The sequence below is a fragment of the Lactuca sativa genome, chromosome 8, assembly GCF_002870075.4.
Source record: "Lactuca sativa cultivar Salinas chromosome 8, Lsat_Salinas_v11, whole genome shotgun sequence".
In the NCBI taxonomy this organism is placed as follows: Eukaryota; Viridiplantae; Streptophyta; class Magnoliopsida; order Asterales; family Asteraceae; genus Lactuca; species Lactuca sativa.
In genome coordinates, this window is record NC_056630.2 from 133,774,088 (window position 1) to 133,794,324 (window position 20,237).

The window sequence follows — 20,237 nt, forward strand, 5'->3', positions numbered from 1 at the left end:
CTGCAACACCGGATGTGTCCGAAAATATTTTGTGTCTGAAACCCATAGGTACCTTGTATGACATCCCCAAAATCTCGGCCAGAAAAGACCGATTTTCATTTATGCTTTTAAATATTTTCAGAGTAAATCCTTTTGATTTGAAAGAGTTGCGGAATTTGTTCCCAAAAACAAAACATGATAAAACAATGTTTACTGAAGCATTTCATAAAAGAAATGTATTTTCATTATAATCAAAACTCGGGGTGTCATGTTCCGATACAGACCAATAAGCATAAACGCATACATTACAAGTCATATAACAAATATAAACATATGCGGACTTGTAAACAAAACAACTTGATGGTTCATCCATCTCATGCCCTTCCGCCACTTCCTGTAATACAATTTAAAACTGAGTGGGTCAGGCTTGGGAGCCTGGTGAGCATATAGGGTTTTCAACCCACAATAAATATCATATTTAATTTTCACCAACCAACAATAACCCAATTACCCATTCCCGTTATTCTCACTTTAATGTCCCTAAAACAACTAACATAAGGGACCTAGTCTAAGAATATTTCATCGGGGCGACAACACATGCTTCGGGGGTACCTCAGCAATATAAGTCAAATAAGGCAACCATGAGGGGGATGGAGTACAGCGAATGAACACCCAAGTTCATTAACACCTACAGGTGGCGAACCTGCTAATGTTTCCACAAGACTGTCTAGAATAGCCAGTGGTCGTCATCTAAACTCCGCTAGATGACTCAATCAAACAACAACGAGGCCTCTCATCTGTTTATTACACACCAACTGTCTACCCATGTTCTACCCAACATATTAGTAGATAAAAATATACATTTGTATACATAGTTTAAAGAAAACCTATATAGCATGCTTTAATCAACACATATATCACATAACAGATGAGGCACACACACACATAACACATATCTCATAAAGAAATAAGCAGATCTATAAGATAGAAGAGAGTGAATACACATTCACACATAACACAACCAAATATATACACATAGAACGTATTTTTATATAAAATACTTCGTATTATTGTATTAGAAAGAAAATAACTACACACTCACTTGATCAGAAGATGATCCGACAGCACTACGGCTTATAGAAGTAGTATTCCTCAGTAGATCTGGAAGATCTCCTCGAAAATCGAACTTCTCGCGGGCAGAGCTTCGACTCGGGAACCGTACTTCTCGGGATCTTCGGGATCTCGGGACTTGCCTCGGGGCTAGAGTATGATACCGGGGCTTCGGGGTATTTCTGGCACGCAAAACGATGCAAAAGACTAGAGAGAAGAGAAGAAATGAACAAGAATTTTGGCTGCCTTCGGATCCCCTTTTATAGTGCTGGACCCTCGCACGAACGCGGGGCGTACAGGGCTCCGAATCGTCACTGCATGCGTCATCCGAAGTGTCGACACTTCCGGAGTACGCGGGGCGTTCTCGCGTACGCAGCGCGTACCTCGGATCAGATCAATGACTCGCTTCGGATAAGGCTTCCGATTTTTGATTTAAATTTAAATACAAAATGATTAATAAACTTCGGAAATTCATAACTTCTTCATACAAACTCCGTTTTCGACGTTCTTTATATCCACGGAAAGGTGAGACCATGCTCTACGACTTTCGTTTAGACTCCGTCGGCTAATTTTGACTTTATTTTTATTAATTATTTTTAATAGGCCAGGACAAAAACTTTCGTTATAAATTCATAACTTCTTCGTTTGACGTCCGTTCTCGCCTAACTTTTTATCGTTTCGATACCAACAATGAGATCTTCGATTCTCATTTAGATTGCTTCGGCTAAAAACCGCTCGATCTCAAATCGAGTATTTCAGGCTGCATACCGCTAAGCCGGAACTTCGATAAATCATAACTTCCTCATACGAAGTCAGATTTGGGCGTTCTATATATATTCAGAAACCTCGTTTCAATTACTACAACATTAACCAAAGATATTAAGTTTATTTTACACTTAAATTTTGACGCTTATTTTTATTCTTAATTAATCAAACCACATAATTAAACAATTAAGCACAAAACACATAATACTCAAATAATACAATCTTATTATTTCAAAACGGGTTACAAAGGTTAACCTAGACCATTACATTGCTAAAAATGGCAAGCCCGGAAACACAGGCGTTACACCTTGGCAGAGGCACATGTGTCAATCGAGTACTTTTTGAGAAGTTCTGAAATGTACTTCTCTTAGTGAATGAAAATTCCTTTGTTTGTCTGTTTAACTTGGAGACATAGGAAGAAGCTTAGTTTCCGATTCATACTCATTTGGAATCGACTAACCATTAACTTAGCAAAGTCAGCAACCATTGATGAATCAGTGGATCCAAAAATGATGTCGTCAACATAAATTTGGAAAAGAATGAGATGTTTTCCATTTGACCTTCGGAACAGGGTAGGATTGAGAATACATCTTTGAAAACCTAAACGCTTGAGAAATTCGGTGAGGGTCTCGTACCAGGCGCGAGGAGCTTGCTTGAGGCCATAAATAGCTTTTCGGAGTTTATAGAAGTAGTTCGGATATAAGAGATTGACAAAACTGGGGGCTGTTGGAGATACACTTCAATATCAAGTTCACCATTTAGAAAGACACTTTTGATGTCTATATGGTAAACCTTAAATCCTTTATGAGCAACATAAGCAAAAAGATTTTGATAGCTTCAAGACGGGCAACAGGAGCAAAGGTCTCATCGTAGTCAAGCTCTTCGATCAGTGTGAATCCTTTGACCACCAATCTTGCTTTATTCCGAATGATGACTCCTGCGCCGTCTAGTTTGTTCCGAAACACCCATCTAATACCAACAATGGGATGATTCTGAGGAGGAGGGACGAGAGTCCATACTTCATTTCTATCGAATTCTGCCAATTCTTCCTCCATGGCTGTAATCCAGTCAACATGTTCTAATGCTTCTTTGATGTATTTGGGTTCAACCATTGAGATAAATGCCGAGAAATGACATTTATTTTGAACCCTTGTGGTAGAACGAGTTTGTACACTAGCGTTTGGATTTCTAATAAGTTGGTTCGGAGGATGATCCTTAGTTCAAACATGTAGTCTCGGAAGCTCTTATGCAGCAAATGATCTCATATCAACAACAGGGTTGTGTTGCTCCCCCTGAATAGTTTAAACTTGTGGATGATGCTCCCCCTTGAACTTCTGAACCGGATAGGTTGACATCATCAGGTGGGAAATTGAAGAAATTTGCATCATTATCGTTGTTGATAAGATTAGGGTCGAATTCAGCAGCTGCATCTTGGAATCCATCGACATTTGATTCAAGGGAAGGTTGACCATTCTCCCCCTCAACCTGAGAAGGTTGAAATGGATCAGAATCAAACGGAAGAAAACTAGGTGTCGATCCAGAAACATTTTGGGAAACCGGAGCTTTGGTTGATAAGGTTTGTCTTGTTCGAGATTCCGAACAAAGTTTCAAATTCAACTTCATAGATTGTTTGCTAGTTCGGACATCCTGGCGCTGGAGCATCGGACTCCATGATATGAGTTGTAACATGGGTTAGGCTAGAATTCCGAACGAAATTTTCATCAAAGGTAACATCAAAGCTTTCTTCCAGAAAACGAGTTAACCGATTAAGAACTCGATAAGCCTTTGGTTTAGCAGAGTATCCAAGAAAGATAGCTTCATCAGCTTTGGGTTGGAATTTTGTAAGTTGATCACGATTGTTCTTGATGAAGCATCTACATCCAAAAACGTGAAGAAAAGAGATACTTGGCTTCCAACCATTCATGGCTTCATACGATGTCTTATTGAGGCGCCGATTAATGATACTCCTATTCTGAGTAAAGCATGTAGTTGAGATGGCTTCAACCAAAAGATAGAGTGGAAGATTTGCAAAGTTGAGCATGGATCGAGCAACTTTGACAAGTGTTTTGTTGCGGCGTTCGACTATACCGTTCTGTTGTGGAATGTATGGAGCAGAAAAGTTATGGTTAATACCCTTCTCGGTGAGAAAGTTCTCAATCGTGGAATTTGTGAATTCTGAACCATTGTCACTTTGGATTCGCCTTACTGGAAGTTTGATGAGAAATTCAATTCCTTTGATAAAGTTGATGAGTTCGGAGGTTGTTTTTTGACTTGAGCCTTAGGAAGAAGACCCAGGTGAACCTAGTAAAGTCATCCACAATCACAAGAATGTATTTTTTGTGATGCAAATTGTCTACTGTTGAGGGTCCACGCATATCAATGCACAGAAGTTCTAATGGATCCGAGATGGATTTTTCAATGATAATGGGATGACCCTTCTTCTATTGCTTTCCACACTCGCACACAACTCATAAATGATCATTTTCGAATTTGAGGAGTAGAAAACCTCTTACCATCTCACCAGAAACAAGATCATTCATATATCTAAAGTTCAGATGAGCAAGCCTCATATGCCATAACCAAATGACGTCAGGAACAACTTTTGAGAGTAATCAGAGCTGGGGCTTGCCGATGATCATGTTGATGTCAAGAGGATACATGTTCTTGTTGCAATATGACTTGATTAAACAATCCTTTCGGTCTTCTAACATGACATAGTTGTGTTCTTGCAGAATTCAACTCGTTGATTTGCATCAGTGAGTTGAGCCACACTTATCAAATTATGCTTCAAGACAACTACATATGCCACATTCGAAATGGAGAAGTTGTCATTTGTAAGGATGCCATAACCTCTGATCTAATAGTTGGAGTTACTGTCATACGTCACATAGCCAACATTTGGTAAAAATTTGAGATCTCGCAGAAAGATCTTCTACCCCGTCATGTGCATGGAGCAAGCACTATCAATATACCAGATTGTTTCTTGCTCCAAAGCACAGAGTTCCTACACAATTAGTGAGTTGTGGAGTTTTTAGGCTTCGAGTTAGGTTTTGGGATAAAGGCACGAGTCTTAGGCTTTGGTTGTGACTTTTGAGCAACAAATGTTTTGGAAGGTTTGTTCCTTGATTCCTTGGGAAACAAACAGAAGGCCATGGTTATTTCATCTATCCAATAATCATACTCAATGACACAAGGGTTTGGAACAGCTTTTTTCGGACAAGCAGCTTCTAGAGCAGTGGGAATCACTGAGTCTCTCGAAGTTGCAGTTTCATTTTTGCGATTTTTTACTTTCCATACAAGATTTTGTTTTGAAGTTTTTTAAGAAAACGTTTTCTTTAAAACTTGTTCTTTGGTTGATGATACACTTGGTTTTGAAAGCTGTTGTGGTTTGAAAATTATACCATCAGATTTGGCTATGAAAACATATGAAACAGTCCGAGGAGAATTGGTTTGAACAGATTGAGTACCTACAATGGGCTTTTTCGGGGTAGGAATGACCACTTTCTTATGTGCTACCGGATTGGAAAGATTAGATGGCATTTTGAGCATCTTAGTGGGTGCGAAGATGTTGTGACTCTTAGTTGGTGGGTTGACAGTCCGAGAAACACTCTTTTTGGAGTTCTCAAGGAATCTAGAATTTTGTCTCGACTTAAATTCCTTTTTGTGAGCATTTCGGGCTTCTACCTTAGGATCAACAACATCTTTCCTATTCAACATGGGTTTCTTTTTGGAATGGAATGAAAATTTGGAAGTTTGTCCTACAGAAGAATTGTTAAACACAGGCTTGATTAGCACAAGATTTGTTTTGGAAATCACTTGGGGTTCAGACTCACATGAATTTGACGAATTATCAACGTCACTATCTAAAGATGCACAAACAAACTCAGAGAATTTAGGTCCAGTTGTCTTCGAAATTTTTTCCTCAACAACACATTTGTTAGGAGGGATGTGGTTCGAAATTTGAACAACAGTGTTTGGAATACTAGAGTGGAATTCCGGGGTCCGATTCAGGTCCAGGTTTGTCAGAGGCAGAAGAGGCGTAGAATTGGGATACTTGAAAACTATAGGCTGAAACTCAGGAATTAATGATGCAAATTGATCAGAAGTCTCAGGAAGGGGTGACAAAGGCGAGACAGGGGTGTCTGAATGTTTAATGTTCAGAAACTCTCCCATAAAAGTTAAATTTTGCAACTCCTTCAAGGGACGAGCAATAGGTTTCGAAAACTCGCTTTTGAGACTAGGAGCTTTTGACCAAGGATGACAAAAGTTATGAGTCATTAGTTCATTTGCTTCAAGAATGTCAATAGAATTATGCAAAACATCTATTTTAGCATTGAGACGTTTGTTGTAAAAAATTAAAACATTTCTTTTAGAATACGTGATTTCACATTTGTCTTTAAGAATGATACATTCATTTTGTGACATTACAAGCTCTCGTTCTAAAGACTCTATTTTCAACTTCTTATCCTCAAAATGTAATCTAAGACGACTTAATTCACTTTCCTTCTTCTCATTGTCTTCTATGATTGACTTATAGGCTTTGTAAATGATGTTCACATCTGATTAGATCTGGGTTAGATATGGTTCACAAAGAGACAAGTCAAAATTATTATCAGTAATCATAGATTTTACCTGTTAAATGATGCTTCTGCCAGGTGGATCGGTGGTAGCCATGTAGCAGTAGTTTAGTTCATCATTTTCTTCATCTCTCCCCGACCTAGATGACCAGTAGCCTTCATCACATTCAATTTCTTATCGAGCCATAAGACACATGTTTCTGCCAGTGGTTATGTCATCATCATCTCCAGAAGACTAATACCCTTCCACATCCCTTGGTACAGTGGTAATAAAAGCCTTTTCACTTTTTGCCATTTCTTGAGCTCGACGTGCATAGTAAGTAGAGTCCGTGATCTTGGGTTTCTGTGGGACTTCGGATAAGCAATCCTTGGAAAAGTGGCTTGCATGACCACATTTGTGACATATAATCTATGGTTTTTCTGACTTCGGAGTCTGTGATGATTCCAGGGTGTGATTTGGTGTAGGGAGTTTAGGTTTGTAAGATGGTGGGTTTTTTGAAGATTTGTTGAAAGGTTGAGGATTATTTTGGTGAGGAGCGTGAAACAGTTGTGATATGGCTTGTCATAAGGATGATTGTATTTCATGGAAAGTAAGGCAAACTCCTGTTGAAAACGGAGTTCAGAGTCCATATCTTTAGGATTAAGGTCACCAGTTAATTGATAGTTGTTGTTGGTGGGAGCATGTATGGTTGGAGGTGAGGGATGAACAGGAGGGATATATGGACACAACAGTTAAGAGGGAGTCCGAAACAACAGGGTTCGGAGTTTGTGGATCGTATGAACTGACTAGAGCTAGAGGGCCTCCAGTGAGTTCACGTAGGGTTTGTGCAATCAAAAGTAAATTAAGATGACATGTTTTTGCTATTAAGAATAAAAATTTGGAAATTTAATTTAATAATTAATATATGTAAGTACATAAATTACCACAAACTGATAAAATATATGTATGCATTGTATTCGATGTGATTTTTTTTAGTTTCTAATTTTATTCCTTCAAATAACATATTGGTTTGCACTAAATGTTAAAATATCCAACATTATGATCACAAAAATATAAAACATGTTTTTGGAATTATGAATTTTAAAATATTAAGAAGCAACAGTGTTATGTCAGGTTCTAATGCATAATAAAATTTAATGATAAATAGGTGAACATTAATTGAAATATGACTATTAGTTTGTCAACGAACTAATAGTAAACCGACTTTGACGAAAAGAAATGAACCGTAATCGATTGAAAGTTAACTGATGCTCCTGGTCTCGCCTGATGCTTATTCGCGTGAAAAACAATATCATTTTTCGCTTGCTCTCCCCCGTTAGAGGTGTGTATTTCAAATCGTATTTTTAAGTGAAAGAAAAAAACCGAACAATTTTTTTGAGAATCGGGTAGGTTAAAATAGAACCGTCAGTTAGTAATAGGTTTTAATATATGTATTCCAGTTTTTCTAATATAACCGAATCGATTTTAACACCGTTTTCCAATTAAATTTTACTTCAAACAAACTGAAATTATAACCGAAACCGGTCTAAACAAATGATTTTAAAAAATAAAAACTGGTTCAAAATCGATATAAAAATAAATCATCTATATAAACTAATTTCTGAAAAAATTATTCGCACCTGTCGCTTAGCGAAGGTAAATGACTAATATATATACACACACGGTTTCAAATGTAAAAAAATATCACTTACAAAGTTTTAAATGGAAAATTATAAGCATTGAATAAAATTGGAAAAAATAATGGTTCGATTTGGTAAAACAAAAAATGGAATGTCAAAACGGAAAAAAAAAACTTGGTGTCAAAATTGAAAAAAAGGTGAAAACTTAATGTCATTTGTGTATTTTTTTTTTTAAATTTTGATACGTCTGTATGTTATGACAACATGCCACATCATAAAAACTGACACGTTATCATGTCACAGAGCAGACAATTAGATTGATCGGTCAAGTAGTTAGAATTATAACAAATTGAAAACACAATGTTCAGACAAAAAATAATGTCAAAATCAATTTTTTATATAAACTTAATAACTTTTTTAATATTATCCTTTTAAATTTCAATTATATTTATCTAAAAAAGAGTCAATTTTACAAATACTTTACTCAATCTATTTCGCGATATATTAATTTAAGAACTCAAAAGACGTGTCCTAGATTTTATTTTTCGAAAAAATTAAAATTAAAAATGCCAGCGGACTGAGTTTCTTGGAAGTCTAGAAGTCTTGGTCAGTTCCTTCGACCCCATTATCTGATACGTTGTTTCTTCGAGCAAATTTCGACGAAGTATCCGATTCTTCAAATCCAAGAAATTGATACTCCATCGAATTCTTTCCATTTAATCTATATTTTCTCCATCAATCGTGTTTACATCTATTCGTTTTTGGTTTCTTTCCCTTCTACAAAAGACAAACCCTAATCTTCTAACTGTATCATAGATCGTACCGTTGATCCAATTGGAGGGTCATGCCCATATCATCGACAATGCTTCACAAAAGCTTCAAGCCCGCGAAATGGTAAATATTCATACTTGATTTTACAAATTCTTACTTGATATGTTTGTTGAAGATCTTGTTTATCTTGTTTTTGTTCGATTGATGCAGTAAAACGTCTCTGAAACTGGCGACATCCCGGATTAAGTTAATGAGGAATAAGAAGGGAGTACAGATTAATCAGATGAAGAGGGAATTAGCTCAATTGCTTGAGACAGGCCAGGATCGTACTGCACGAATTCGAGTACGTTATCTTATTTGATCATTCAAATGATTAATGATGAAGAACAATAATACAATTTGCAAGATAATCAAGAGCACTTCTGTGTAAAAAACGAAAACCCTAGCATTCCAGATCTTTGTTGCATCTTGTTGTATACTGCATGCCAACAACAGTCAATATGTTGTAGCCTTCGTGATTATGATAGTTTAATTATGGGGATCTTTGGTGGTGTGTTTTGAAAATGATTTTGTGATATGAATTAATCAGAATCAGATTATCAGTTTTAACAAAACATATATTGCTTCAATAGTGGGATTTGTGATATCAAGGTTTTCAGTTTTTGGCAAATTGATTAGTTAAAGAATTAATAAATAAATGCATTGCCCATCTTTAATAAGTGAACACTGCCAAGTTCACTATTCATTAGGTGATGTACCAAAAGTAACTTTTAGCCTTCTTTTTTCAGTAGCTTTTAGTTCTGACATTTGACCTTATTCTGTCCTTTTCTTATATCCCATATCCCTGAAAATTTTATTTATTTCGTATCTTCATTATTCCTTCAGGTTGAACATGTAATCAGGGAAGAGAAGATGGTGGCAGCATACGAGCTAATTGATATATACTGTGAACTTATCGTAGCACGAATGCCCATTATTGAATCCCAAAAGTAAGCTATCTTTCTTTACACTTTCCCTTCATTATTTTTCCCTTTGTTGACTTTCTGACCAATCACTTTTTGTAGAACTTGTCCCATTGATCTGAAGGAAGCTGTGACAAGTGTGTTATTTGCAGCTCCAAGATGTTCTGATATATCAGAACTCGTGGATATTAAAAAACAATTTACTTCAAAATACGGGAAAGAATTTGTTTCTGCAGCTCTCGAGCTAAGGCCTGATTCTGGTGTAAGCCGCATGGTAAGTTGACTCATGCTTTTTTTTATTTATTTATCTGAATTTGAAAATAATATTTGTTTTATTTTCAGTTGGTTGAGAAGTTATCTGCAGTAGCTCCTGATATTCAGACAAAAGTCAAAGTATTAACTGCCATTGCAAAAGAACATAATATCAATTGGGAACCAACTTCATTCGAGGAGAAAGAGTCAAAGCCTCCAAATGACTTGTTGGTGAGACTGATTTATTTATTTATTTTTTCATGCTGATTTTTAGTAATCTTTAGATTGGAATTTATAACTTTTATTATTTGAGCAGAATGGTCCGAATAGTTTTGAGAATGCCAGCATGGCGAATGCCAATCCTTCAAAGATTCAACCCTCAAATGTCAATGCTGTTCATAGCCATGAAAAAAAAGCGGGCCCACCTCTCGACTTTGCTGAACAGAACAGAAAATACATAGTTGATAATGGGGCTGCAACATCATCTTCAGGTATAACTATCGATCAATGCACCAATCTTTCTGTTAATTTTATTTTACTTTATTTTTTTGTGTTTTATATTTTGTTTCTTGCTGTGATCAGGAATAACTTCTGAGAAGATGGAAATGAGGGGTGATGATGATTTTTCATCAGGTGGGCAGAACTGGAATATGGGATTTAAAGATGCTACTTCTGCAGCAGAAGCAGCAGCTGAGTCTGCAGAACGGGCAGCCATGGCTGCCCGAGCTGCTGCCCAATTTGCAAGTCATGAAAAGATCACCACTAGAGATGAAACTCCTCGAAAATCAAAGATAATTAATCAGCAAATGGATCAAAGTGAAAATGAAAATAAACGAAAAGATAATGAAAGAGTCCATGAGGCTAATACAAGATCCAACAAATCGAATTCATCTAAAGAATCTAAGTTAGAGAGTGGGAAGAAAAACAGTTTCTCTGGTGATAGAAAACCTAAGATAACGAATCAGCAAATTGATCGAAATGAACATGGAGAAAAGGATAATGACAGATTTCATCAGGCTTATACAGGATCTAGCAGGAAGACTTCTTCTATAGAATCTAAAAATGAGTTTGAGAGTGGCAAGAAAGAAGGATTTGAATCCGAAAATATTAATTTATTTGCAGAAGAAATGTTTAAAAAGCAACCAAGTGTTCATTCCACCACTTCCAGTGATGAACCTGATGATGAAGTTGTTGCTGATGATCGGAAAGCTGGGAAAAGAAGTGTTGTTGGGAATCCTTTTGCAGTTGTTGATCAAAGAAATGCTTTTAGTCAATCCACAAAGTCAAAATCAGATCTTGATGACCAAAGAGACAATGAAGCAGTTTTTGATGATGATGATGATAGCCCAAAGTTTGATACAGGATTTGAGTATGATGAAGTTGAGGCCACTTCATACTTCCAGTCTCCAGTTCAAGAATCTTCTACGCATTCCCTAGAAAATGCTCACATTTGGAGCCCTAAAAGAAACGAGAGTATTAAATTTGAAAAGATGAGTTCTCAATCGAATCTTTTTTCAGAAAGTGTCTCTTTTGGTGAGCATTCTGTGAAATCCATGGAAGCTTCAGAAACAGAAGATGGTGCTCCTGTGAGTTTTGATCATTCAGATGATGAAAGTGAAAGCGAGTTTAATGGGAAAAACAAATTGGATGATGTTTTGTCTGCAAATCCCGAGCCTTTACCAAGAAAATCCCGAATTGAGTTGAATGATTTGGTTGAAGAGGAATCGTCTTTTGATGATGATCCCAAAGATGAAGAGAAAAGACACTCTTCAAGCATTTTACTTAAAAAACAGGACTCATTGGAAGATAACAATGATTATGATTTTGGGAAAGAGCTGAAGTTTGGAACATTGACAGGTGGCCTTCGAAACAAAGGTGGTGTTCTTAAATTCCCACCATATACAAAACCTACAACAACAGATGCCTTGAATTTGTCCAAAAAGTCAGTTGATGAAAGTTCTGTGACTAAAACTGAAAATGAAACATCTCTTAATAGTTCTTTGGATTCAAGAGTGGGCAGAATGGGAGATAAGAAAGCAAGTGTTACTATTTCAACTTCTGATTCAGATTCAGATGACTCCGGCGACAAGTTTCCGGCGAGATCACGGTTTGTGCCGCCTACTCCATTCTTCGATGATGATGATGATTATGTTGAAACCGCTTCTGAGGAGGTTTCAAAAAAGGCTCCAATTAGCAGTGTTCGTTTGCGTACAGAGCTTTCTAGAAGGACTAGAGGATCTCCTTCAGTTTCTAATTCAAAGACTCGTGTTGACCCCGAGCCCAAAACAGTAATTTCACCCGAGCCTCGGTTCAATTCAAGAAAAACAACAGAAATTGGACAAGAAAAGCCCAAAAAGGAAATGGAAACTTCTATTCCGAAAAGTGGGCTCACTCCAAGAAACAGTGATGAATCTGGTGAAAAGAAGATTGTTGGGAAAACAGAAAAACAGAGTGTAGAAAATATAGCCAAGAAACCGAGTTATGTTCACCCGAAGCTTCCTGATTATGACACTTTTGCTGCTCGTTTACAAACCTTGCGAAATGAGCACAAGTGAAGTACATATATATGATAATGTTGATTGTCTTTTTAGCACATAATACATGTAACATCTGAAGCACGTTTTGCTTCAGGTGGATTCTTGTTTATATACATATATTTCAATTTGGTTTGTTTATAGAAGGGACACAGACAGACAGACTTATCTTGGTACATGGTTGTAATAGGAATGATTTCTTGTGAGCTTTTTTTGTTTATGATTTTTTATATAAGTTTTGGGTCTATGGAATAAGTTTATAGAGAATAATATATTATATTAGTATTACTTTGCTACCACCAAAAAATGAAAATGCTTTAAGAGCCAAAAGAATCAAGTGTTGAGATCATGTGAAGGCTTGATTGAATAAAATTCAATTTCAATACATTATATAATGCAAGTGTACGTACTTGAAATCAACAAGTTAAAATACAAACGTTTTTTGTAAATAAGTTACAAGCAGGTATCGATCGTTATGGACCTTATAATATTTTATTCTCACCAAATATATAAAAGTAAATCAAAGCTTTGCGTAAATCAACATTTATCAGGAACTTGGTTTCTGTGTTTTCTTTGTAGCAAATGTTTGAGCGACAAGTAATGGGAACGCAATAGTTGCATCACAGTGCACCTGGATCGAAACAGTCAACATTCCAATCATGAGAATGATAAGAAACCAAAATCATTTTAATTTGAAAAATATTGCAATTAATTTGATGAAAAACCTTGACAGATTTAGCAGAAACTCGAATTTTCCCCCATGACACAGCTTCATCAGGACGAGCACCTGAATCACTGCCATCAAATTCCTGAGCAGTGTTGATATAAACAGCATAATCCGCACCATTTCTCATCATATTCGCATTGCAAATGTGATGTTTTGGTAATCCTCCTCCTAGAAGTATCATCCCTGTCTTTCTAGGGTTTGCATTCACAGCTTCACTGTCCATCGCCACCACATCTGTTCAAAGTTCAAACAAACTTGTCAACTTATATCAACCATAGCCTTAAAATCATGACCTTATTCAAGAAAATCAAAACAAAGAGAAAATTGCCATGTCACCTTGTACTATGTCGATAACAAGACCAGGGTTGCGAAATGAATGAAAATATAACATGTCTCCGAGAGACCCATCTGTCAAGGCGGGGCAAAACACAGGAATATTGTTCTACAATGGAGCAATCATGTTAAAATCGCAACAAAAGATACAGTTAATCTTATAAATAAAAAAGTTATATAAGAGAATATAACTTTGTTAGATAAAAGTTCGACATTCAAGAAACGTGAAAATGGAGGTGAACATGCGATTGATTACCTTATATGCCCAATATAGATATGAGCTTTCGTCATTAATTTCCTTCCCCATACGTGATATTACTTTTGATGGGGTCCATAACACATGCTGTTGAACACAGAGGGTATAGAGTCATGTAAAGTGTGTAAATCAACAACACCTTGAATGAAAATACAATGAATACCTGTGTATTTTGTTCTTGAAGCATTTGGTCTAATATTGGGATAATCCAATCCTCAAACTTACAGTAATTATCATTAGGCACCAATAAGTTACCAGTACGATTTAGTCCTTTTGACCTTAAGGCAGCACCAGGTAGAGAAAATTCACCTCTGTATGTGTCTGCAAGACATTTTATCAGATCTTCCTCAATGCCACCGGCTGTTGTCACAATCACATCAACCTGCATGGATTTAAAACGTACATATATTTTGTAAAAGAATAAAACTCTGATATGTTTGTTTAATTGTTCATAAGCATGAGAGCTGCAAATTACTAACCATATGATGTTGAGCTAGATAGCGAATAATGTCTCGAACACCAGAGGAAATGAGGTTTGAAGTGAACCCTAGAAAGATTTTGCACTTGACAGACTCTCTGTAAGCTGGGTTACTCTCTTCCTCACTGCAATCTTCTGTTACTTGCTCATGAGAAAGCCTCCAATCTAGCTACAATCATCAAATGGGAGGGAGGGACCCATCAAGATCATACAAACATGAAGAGAAAAAATAAAGCAAATCATATATTCTGTTGAATAAAGTAGGAAATTAAGATTTTGAGAAGAAACCAGTACCATTTCATTAACGATTTCAATGGCGTCACCAAAGTTAGAAGCTTGGAATCCGGTGGAAAGTAGGGATTTAAGAATCTGTGTATAGTTAATTCCATCGTTGAAATCGTAGCCCTGGATTTTAGCACAACTGCCTTCTAAACTTTCTGAATGCTTGAACACTGCCGATCTTACATCCTCAATCATCTTCGACTCTTTCACTTCTTCCCCCATAACTGCAACTCAGACCTGATATGTTGCTTGTTGCTCTTTCGCTACTAAATCAGTCTTATATATACAAACTCTTTTTATCTTTCACTTTGCCGCTAACTTTTCTAATTGAAATATGGCTTAATTATCTTCTTATATTAAACAAATAAATAGTGAAAAGACTTGTGTTGACTTGCTTAATTTATAGTATTATATAGTTTATGACGTACAAACAACAATGTTTTCATTTTTCGAAATTCACCAAAATGATCATACTTGCCGGAATTTGCATTCTGGACATCTTGGATTTCAGACAAGTATTTATTTATTTATTATTTTTTTGGTGGAGGGGGGGGGGGGGGGGGGTGGGGGTGGGGGGTTAACTGTTTAAAAGTACTGTCTAAACGTGGCTATAAAAATCCAAACATGTTGGTAGAGGTAAAGTAGTTTAAAAATTCATTCATTCCAACTTAACACTATAATTTATGAATAAACCAACTCTCACATAATATTATTATCAATTGATCCACTCAGCTTTCATCTAACTCGTCACTTCATAAATTCACATCAATTCCTACATACCACTATATAAACATGTTAAAACCACAACATAATTCACAAAAAAGTTGCATTGAGTCATTCACTCTCCAAATTAACTCAAAAGCTTAACTTTTTATTTCCTCATACAAAATGTCTTTTGACCTATCCAAAATCGACCATTGATTTAACTGCCCTTCAACCTCCAACAATGAGATCAAGCATTGAATGATGCCATGTGTGATGAAGAATGTTGTACGGGTCAAAGAAGCAGAGGTTTGAAGGATGAAACCGGTTTCTAATCAGTCAAGAAAGAAAGAGTATTTTCTAGCAACGATCAAAAAAAAGAAAAAAATGGATAATTAACCAAAAAAATCCAAGGTGTTGAACGATAGATAAGAAATGCCAAATGTAAGGCTCAAGGTAAAAAGTCTGGATTTCTAGAGAATTATAAAGGATATGAATGGGACGAAAATACATCGGGGCATCCGATAAAATTGGAATGATCAAATTACATTGTTAAAATGTTTATAAATGATTTTATTCACAAAAAAGAAATCTAAATGTCTTTTTTTTTTTTTTTTTTTTTTTATCAAATGTAATTATTTTCAGAACCCAAGTAACAATATAAGATGATTTGGAAATTCCAAAAAATTGTTTTGATTTCCTTGATTTATTATAATTTTTACAAGGAAATAAGACCATAATTCACATAAAATACTTTCTGAGGTCTATAAATCCTAGATAAATTCGTGAATAACCCATAAAGTACATAAACATCTCCCATGAAGTTTCACCTATTTTTGTTACTGTTTGCTATGATTTTTAATTTTCATTGTGTTTAACACAAATAACCTAATTTAATTTTTCTATGATTTTTGTGTATTTAATGTACTAAATCGGGAAAAAATAGATACAATTTTTCATAAATCATGAAAATTTACCAAGACCTTTTATGTTATAGTAGGATACTAAATAAAAATTTAGTGATTTTTCCCTCCTGCTACTATTTCTTTTTGATTTAAATGCTTATTTAATGGAATAAATGAGGAAACATATAAAAAACCCTTCTAGAAAATCATATAAACTTACCAGAGCTCTCTTGATTATATTCTAACCAAAAATGGAAATTTTGAGGATTTATTTCAATTGTTTGCTATTTATTTCTATTTTTCTAAGATTAAACACCCATAAATCCAAAATCGGATTCCACTGCTTTAAAATCAATTTTGATATTTTTCCCAATTTATATGCATTATAAAACACTTTAACAAAATTTTTGAGGAATTATCTTAACCGTTTACTATTTATTCTATGTTTCTTACATTAAATACACATAAATCATCAAAACCAGACTCTACTATATGAAAACCATTTTTGACATTTTTACCAGTTTATATACATTGTATATAATTTTTACAAAAAGTTTGGAAAATTTTCATAACAATTTAGTATTTTTCACAATTTTATGATGATTTCAAGGAACTAAATGGAGGAAAAATAGTTAAACATGGTTAAAAATCAAGAAAACTTTCATGTGGATTCTCCATTACAATAGGATTAGAAGGAAAATTTTCGAAAATTTGTGGAGTTGTTTTAATATTATTTTCTAATTTTTAGCTTTTAAAACATCATTGAAAATGCTAAAACACATTACAAACAATATAACCAAATTTGGGATTTATTACTTTGAATTATCCTTAAGTTTAATAGCTTATAAAATTTTTATAATTTCAGAAAAACAGTTACAAATTATAAAAAATTAAGTTTTAAACAATCTTGGTATTTTTTTATATGTAGGATTAAGTATATTAGTATTAGCTCTTCAATTTAGAAACTCACTAGTGTGTATTCATTATCATAGGACCCTAATAGTGAGTGTAACACCTGTTTCAGGTATTAAGTAATTTACATGAATTTTTAGGGTTTGTGCATGGACTCGAGGAGTGGATGCCCCAACTCGTCGAGTAGAGGCCATCTCATGGATGCGGGGGCAGGACTTACTCGACGAATTGGAAGTATCGACTCGGCGAGTAGGAGCTGAAGAGAGAAAATCATAATTTTAGGGTTTTGCACCATATCTATCATCTCCTTAAGAACCTTAAGGCTGACCTTCCATCAACCTCCAAACCCTAAGAATGTCTGTGCTAAACCCAAATCCCCATTCTCTTTCATTTTGTGAGCTAGAGGGATTTTTGAAGCCTAAGAAGAAGGAGATAGTGAGAAGAAGGAGAAGATCTAGCTAACCAAGCCCTCACTCTTGAGCTTGACCATCTTGTGGACTGTTGTAAGTCTTCAAGACTCGATTTTTATCTTAGAATATGGCCAGATATTGAGTTTACTCTTCATTTCCTATCCTTCCTGTTGATTGCATGCATGGGGTTCATAAAGTTTGCAACTTTATGGATCTCTAGGGCAAAATGGTCCCAAGGTAGGCTAGATCTAGACTTTGGTTAAGCAAGGATGCCATGAAAGGGTTTTAGGGCATATTTCCCTCTTTTTGGCCATTTTGACCTAAGGACATGCATTGGACATGCATGCCCATAAAGCCTCCATCTTTGGAACGTTTTGAGGACTAGAAACTCTTCTAGAAATAAGGGGTTCCAGATCCCTAGCTAGAGTTTTGGACTATATGGCAAAGCTTTGAAGCTTTCCAACCTTTGATAAGGTCCTTAGAGCATTTGGAATGGTTCTAGAGGGTAAAGTTGGAAACTTTATCCTTCTAGACACCTTAGGGCTTCAAATCCAAGCCTTGGAGTCCCTGCATTTGATGTATCATCATAACAAACAAACAGGAAGGGGGACTCGACGAGTTGCCCTAGTAACTCGACGAGTCAGATTGGGTTTCCCCGCTTTCTGGATATCAAGTAAACTCGTCGAGTTGGCTAGGATTTGACCAGGTTTTCTGGACTCGATAAGAACTCGACGAGTCGCTAGATGCACTTGACAAGTTGAGGTCAACATGTGTTGTTGACCTTGACTTTGACCAAGGTTAACCCGGTTTGACTTTGAGGATGGTTTTGGGATGATGACAAGTCTATCTTATGATGATATAGGCAGTTGAGTTGGAGCAGCACATGGGACATATCTGATTCTAGCTTGTCAGTTCAACAATCTTGAGAGGTGAGTCTTCTCACCATACCAATGGGTCTAAGGCACCAATGCCGACTCATTTTATGTTATGTGGTACACTATCTGTAGTAGGGATATGTGGTATAATAGTTAGCTTTATGTTAAGTGGTATGCTAGTGATTATATGATATTTATATGGAAGACCCCGGGGGGAGCCCGTGGCAGTTGGATATGAGACCATGTGGGGGAGCCCATGGCATCCCTAGGTAAAGACCATGTGGAGGAGCCCATGATATGATGGTATAAGACCTTGGGGGAAGCCCACGACATCCTTATATGTTTATGTATGTGTTATGTAGTATGATAGATACTTCTGTGATATATGATATGCTAGTTGTTTATGTATGTTATTGCATGGAAGATTCACCCGATTTATTTTTCGTGATTGAGAATTATCCAGATTTATTCTGACTTATGCTTGAGATTTTTCAAACAGGTCTAAATAATGTTCTTCATGATTGTAACTTACAAATATGTGTTAGTTATCCATCGAGAATATTTCTAGGATTAAATTATCGACGTTCTAAAAGGTAAAACTTCTCAACCCTAATTTTGATTGAAATCTTCTTTTTCTCAATCATCATATGTTTTCTTAACACTTTTTTGGGATTGGTTATTAGGTTTTGACCGACATTGGTAACTTCTGCATATGCTCAATCGCGATTGGGCTCATAATCGAAAAAGTGGTGATGTACCCAATCCAGAATCAAACTTAAAGGAATGGAATCGACAATTTGTTGGTCCTTCTCATTAGTGGAATCCCAATTGCGACACCAATTATTTTCTCAGTCCCCATGGCCATCAGATCGCACAAGTCATCGGAGCACGACACTATCACCAAAAGAATGAATGTCATTGAAGAAATGGCAGGGATGGATGTTCTATGCAGTGACAAAATCGGAACTCTCACTTTGAATAAACTCGTAGTCGACAATACCCAAGTTGAGATCTTTGCAATGGATTGTTATAAGGATACATTGATTCTAATGGGTGCAAGAGCTTCAAGAGTCGAGAATCAAGATGCAATTGATGCATGTATTGTAAACATGCTTGGAGATGCCAAGGAAGCACGTGCATGGATCAATGAGATTCATTTCCTTCCATTCAATCCAGTTGATAAACGATGAGAAAATAGAATTCACCAGTTTTGGGGAAGAAGACAAGAATTTTACACTTTGGTGCCCATAGTTTCTAAATTGTGGCAGTTTTGGTCGTGTAATTTAAACCATAGCTGGTAAGGAACAACTACGAAAGAAATTTAAAACATAGGGTTCATTCGTGTAATTTAGAAAACTAGTTAACAGAGGAATGATTAAAAACTAACGATAATGACTTAATTGACATGTACAGTAACATTTAGATGACCTATTGTGCACAAAAAAAAACATAATTGATCAAGTCGGACAAAACATATAAGTTACTTGTGCTACAATGACATTTCTCATTTTTTTGTACCAAACAAAGTTAGAATATTGTTTTTATATAATTTTTGAAACTATATTAACCTACTAAATCAATTTCTTATAAAAAATTGTCAATCCAACTATTAACATATTATAGTTGGTTATTGAAAAGTGTTCATTGAACAATATTATAACTTTAAAAATTGTCAACCCAACTATTAACATATTATAGTTGGTTATTAAAAAGTGTTCATTGAACAATATTATAACTTTAATAGTGAGTATGTGTATAAATGTTATAGTTTGTTGGTATTTTCAGAA

General features: G+C 35.7%; 3 protein-coding genes across 3 annotated transcripts; 2 read left to right on the forward strand and 1 right to left on the reverse strand.

Annotated features, from left to right (window-relative positions):
• The first annotated feature begins 8,611 nt into the window (after nucleotides 1-8,611).
• LOC111918365 (uncharacterized) lies at nucleotides 8,612-12,788 on the forward strand. Its single transcript, XM_023914037.3, has 7 exons — nucleotides 8,612-8,945; nucleotides 9,033-9,165; nucleotides 9,708-9,811; nucleotides 9,887-10,058; nucleotides 10,127-10,267; nucleotides 10,353-10,527; nucleotides 10,619-12,788. The coding sequence occupies exons 1-7, from the start codon at nucleotides 8,896-8,898 to the stop codon at nucleotides 12,589-12,591; spliced, it is 2,748 nt and encodes a 915-aa protein (XP_023769805.1). The 5' UTR covers nucleotides 8,612-8,895; the 3' UTR covers nucleotides 12,592-12,788.
• A 122-nt stretch (nucleotides 12,789-12,910) lies between these two features.
• On the reverse strand, nucleotides 12,911-15,079 carry LOC111918366 (deoxyhypusine synthase). Its single transcript, XM_023914038.3, has 7 exons — nucleotides 14,659-15,079; nucleotides 14,366-14,533; nucleotides 14,050-14,268; nucleotides 13,887-13,973; nucleotides 13,634-13,739; nucleotides 13,296-13,531; nucleotides 12,911-13,201 (listed from the first exon to the last, which is right to left on the reverse strand). Exons 1-7 carry the CDS (start codon nucleotides 14,866-14,868, stop codon nucleotides 13,118-13,120), a joined length of 1,110 nt encoding a protein of 369 aa, XP_023769806.1. The 5' UTR covers nucleotides 14,869-15,079; the 3' UTR covers nucleotides 12,911-13,117.
• Nucleotides 15,080-19,307: 4,228 nt separating this feature from the next.
• LOC111918356 (plasma membrane ATPase 2) lies at nucleotides 19,308-19,640 on the forward strand. The gene has a single exon (XM_023914030.1). It carries the CDS (start codon nucleotides 19,308-19,310, stop codon nucleotides 19,638-19,640), a length of 333 nt encoding a protein of 110 aa, XP_023769798.1.
• The last annotated feature ends 597 nt before the right edge of the window (nucleotides 19,641-20,237 follow it).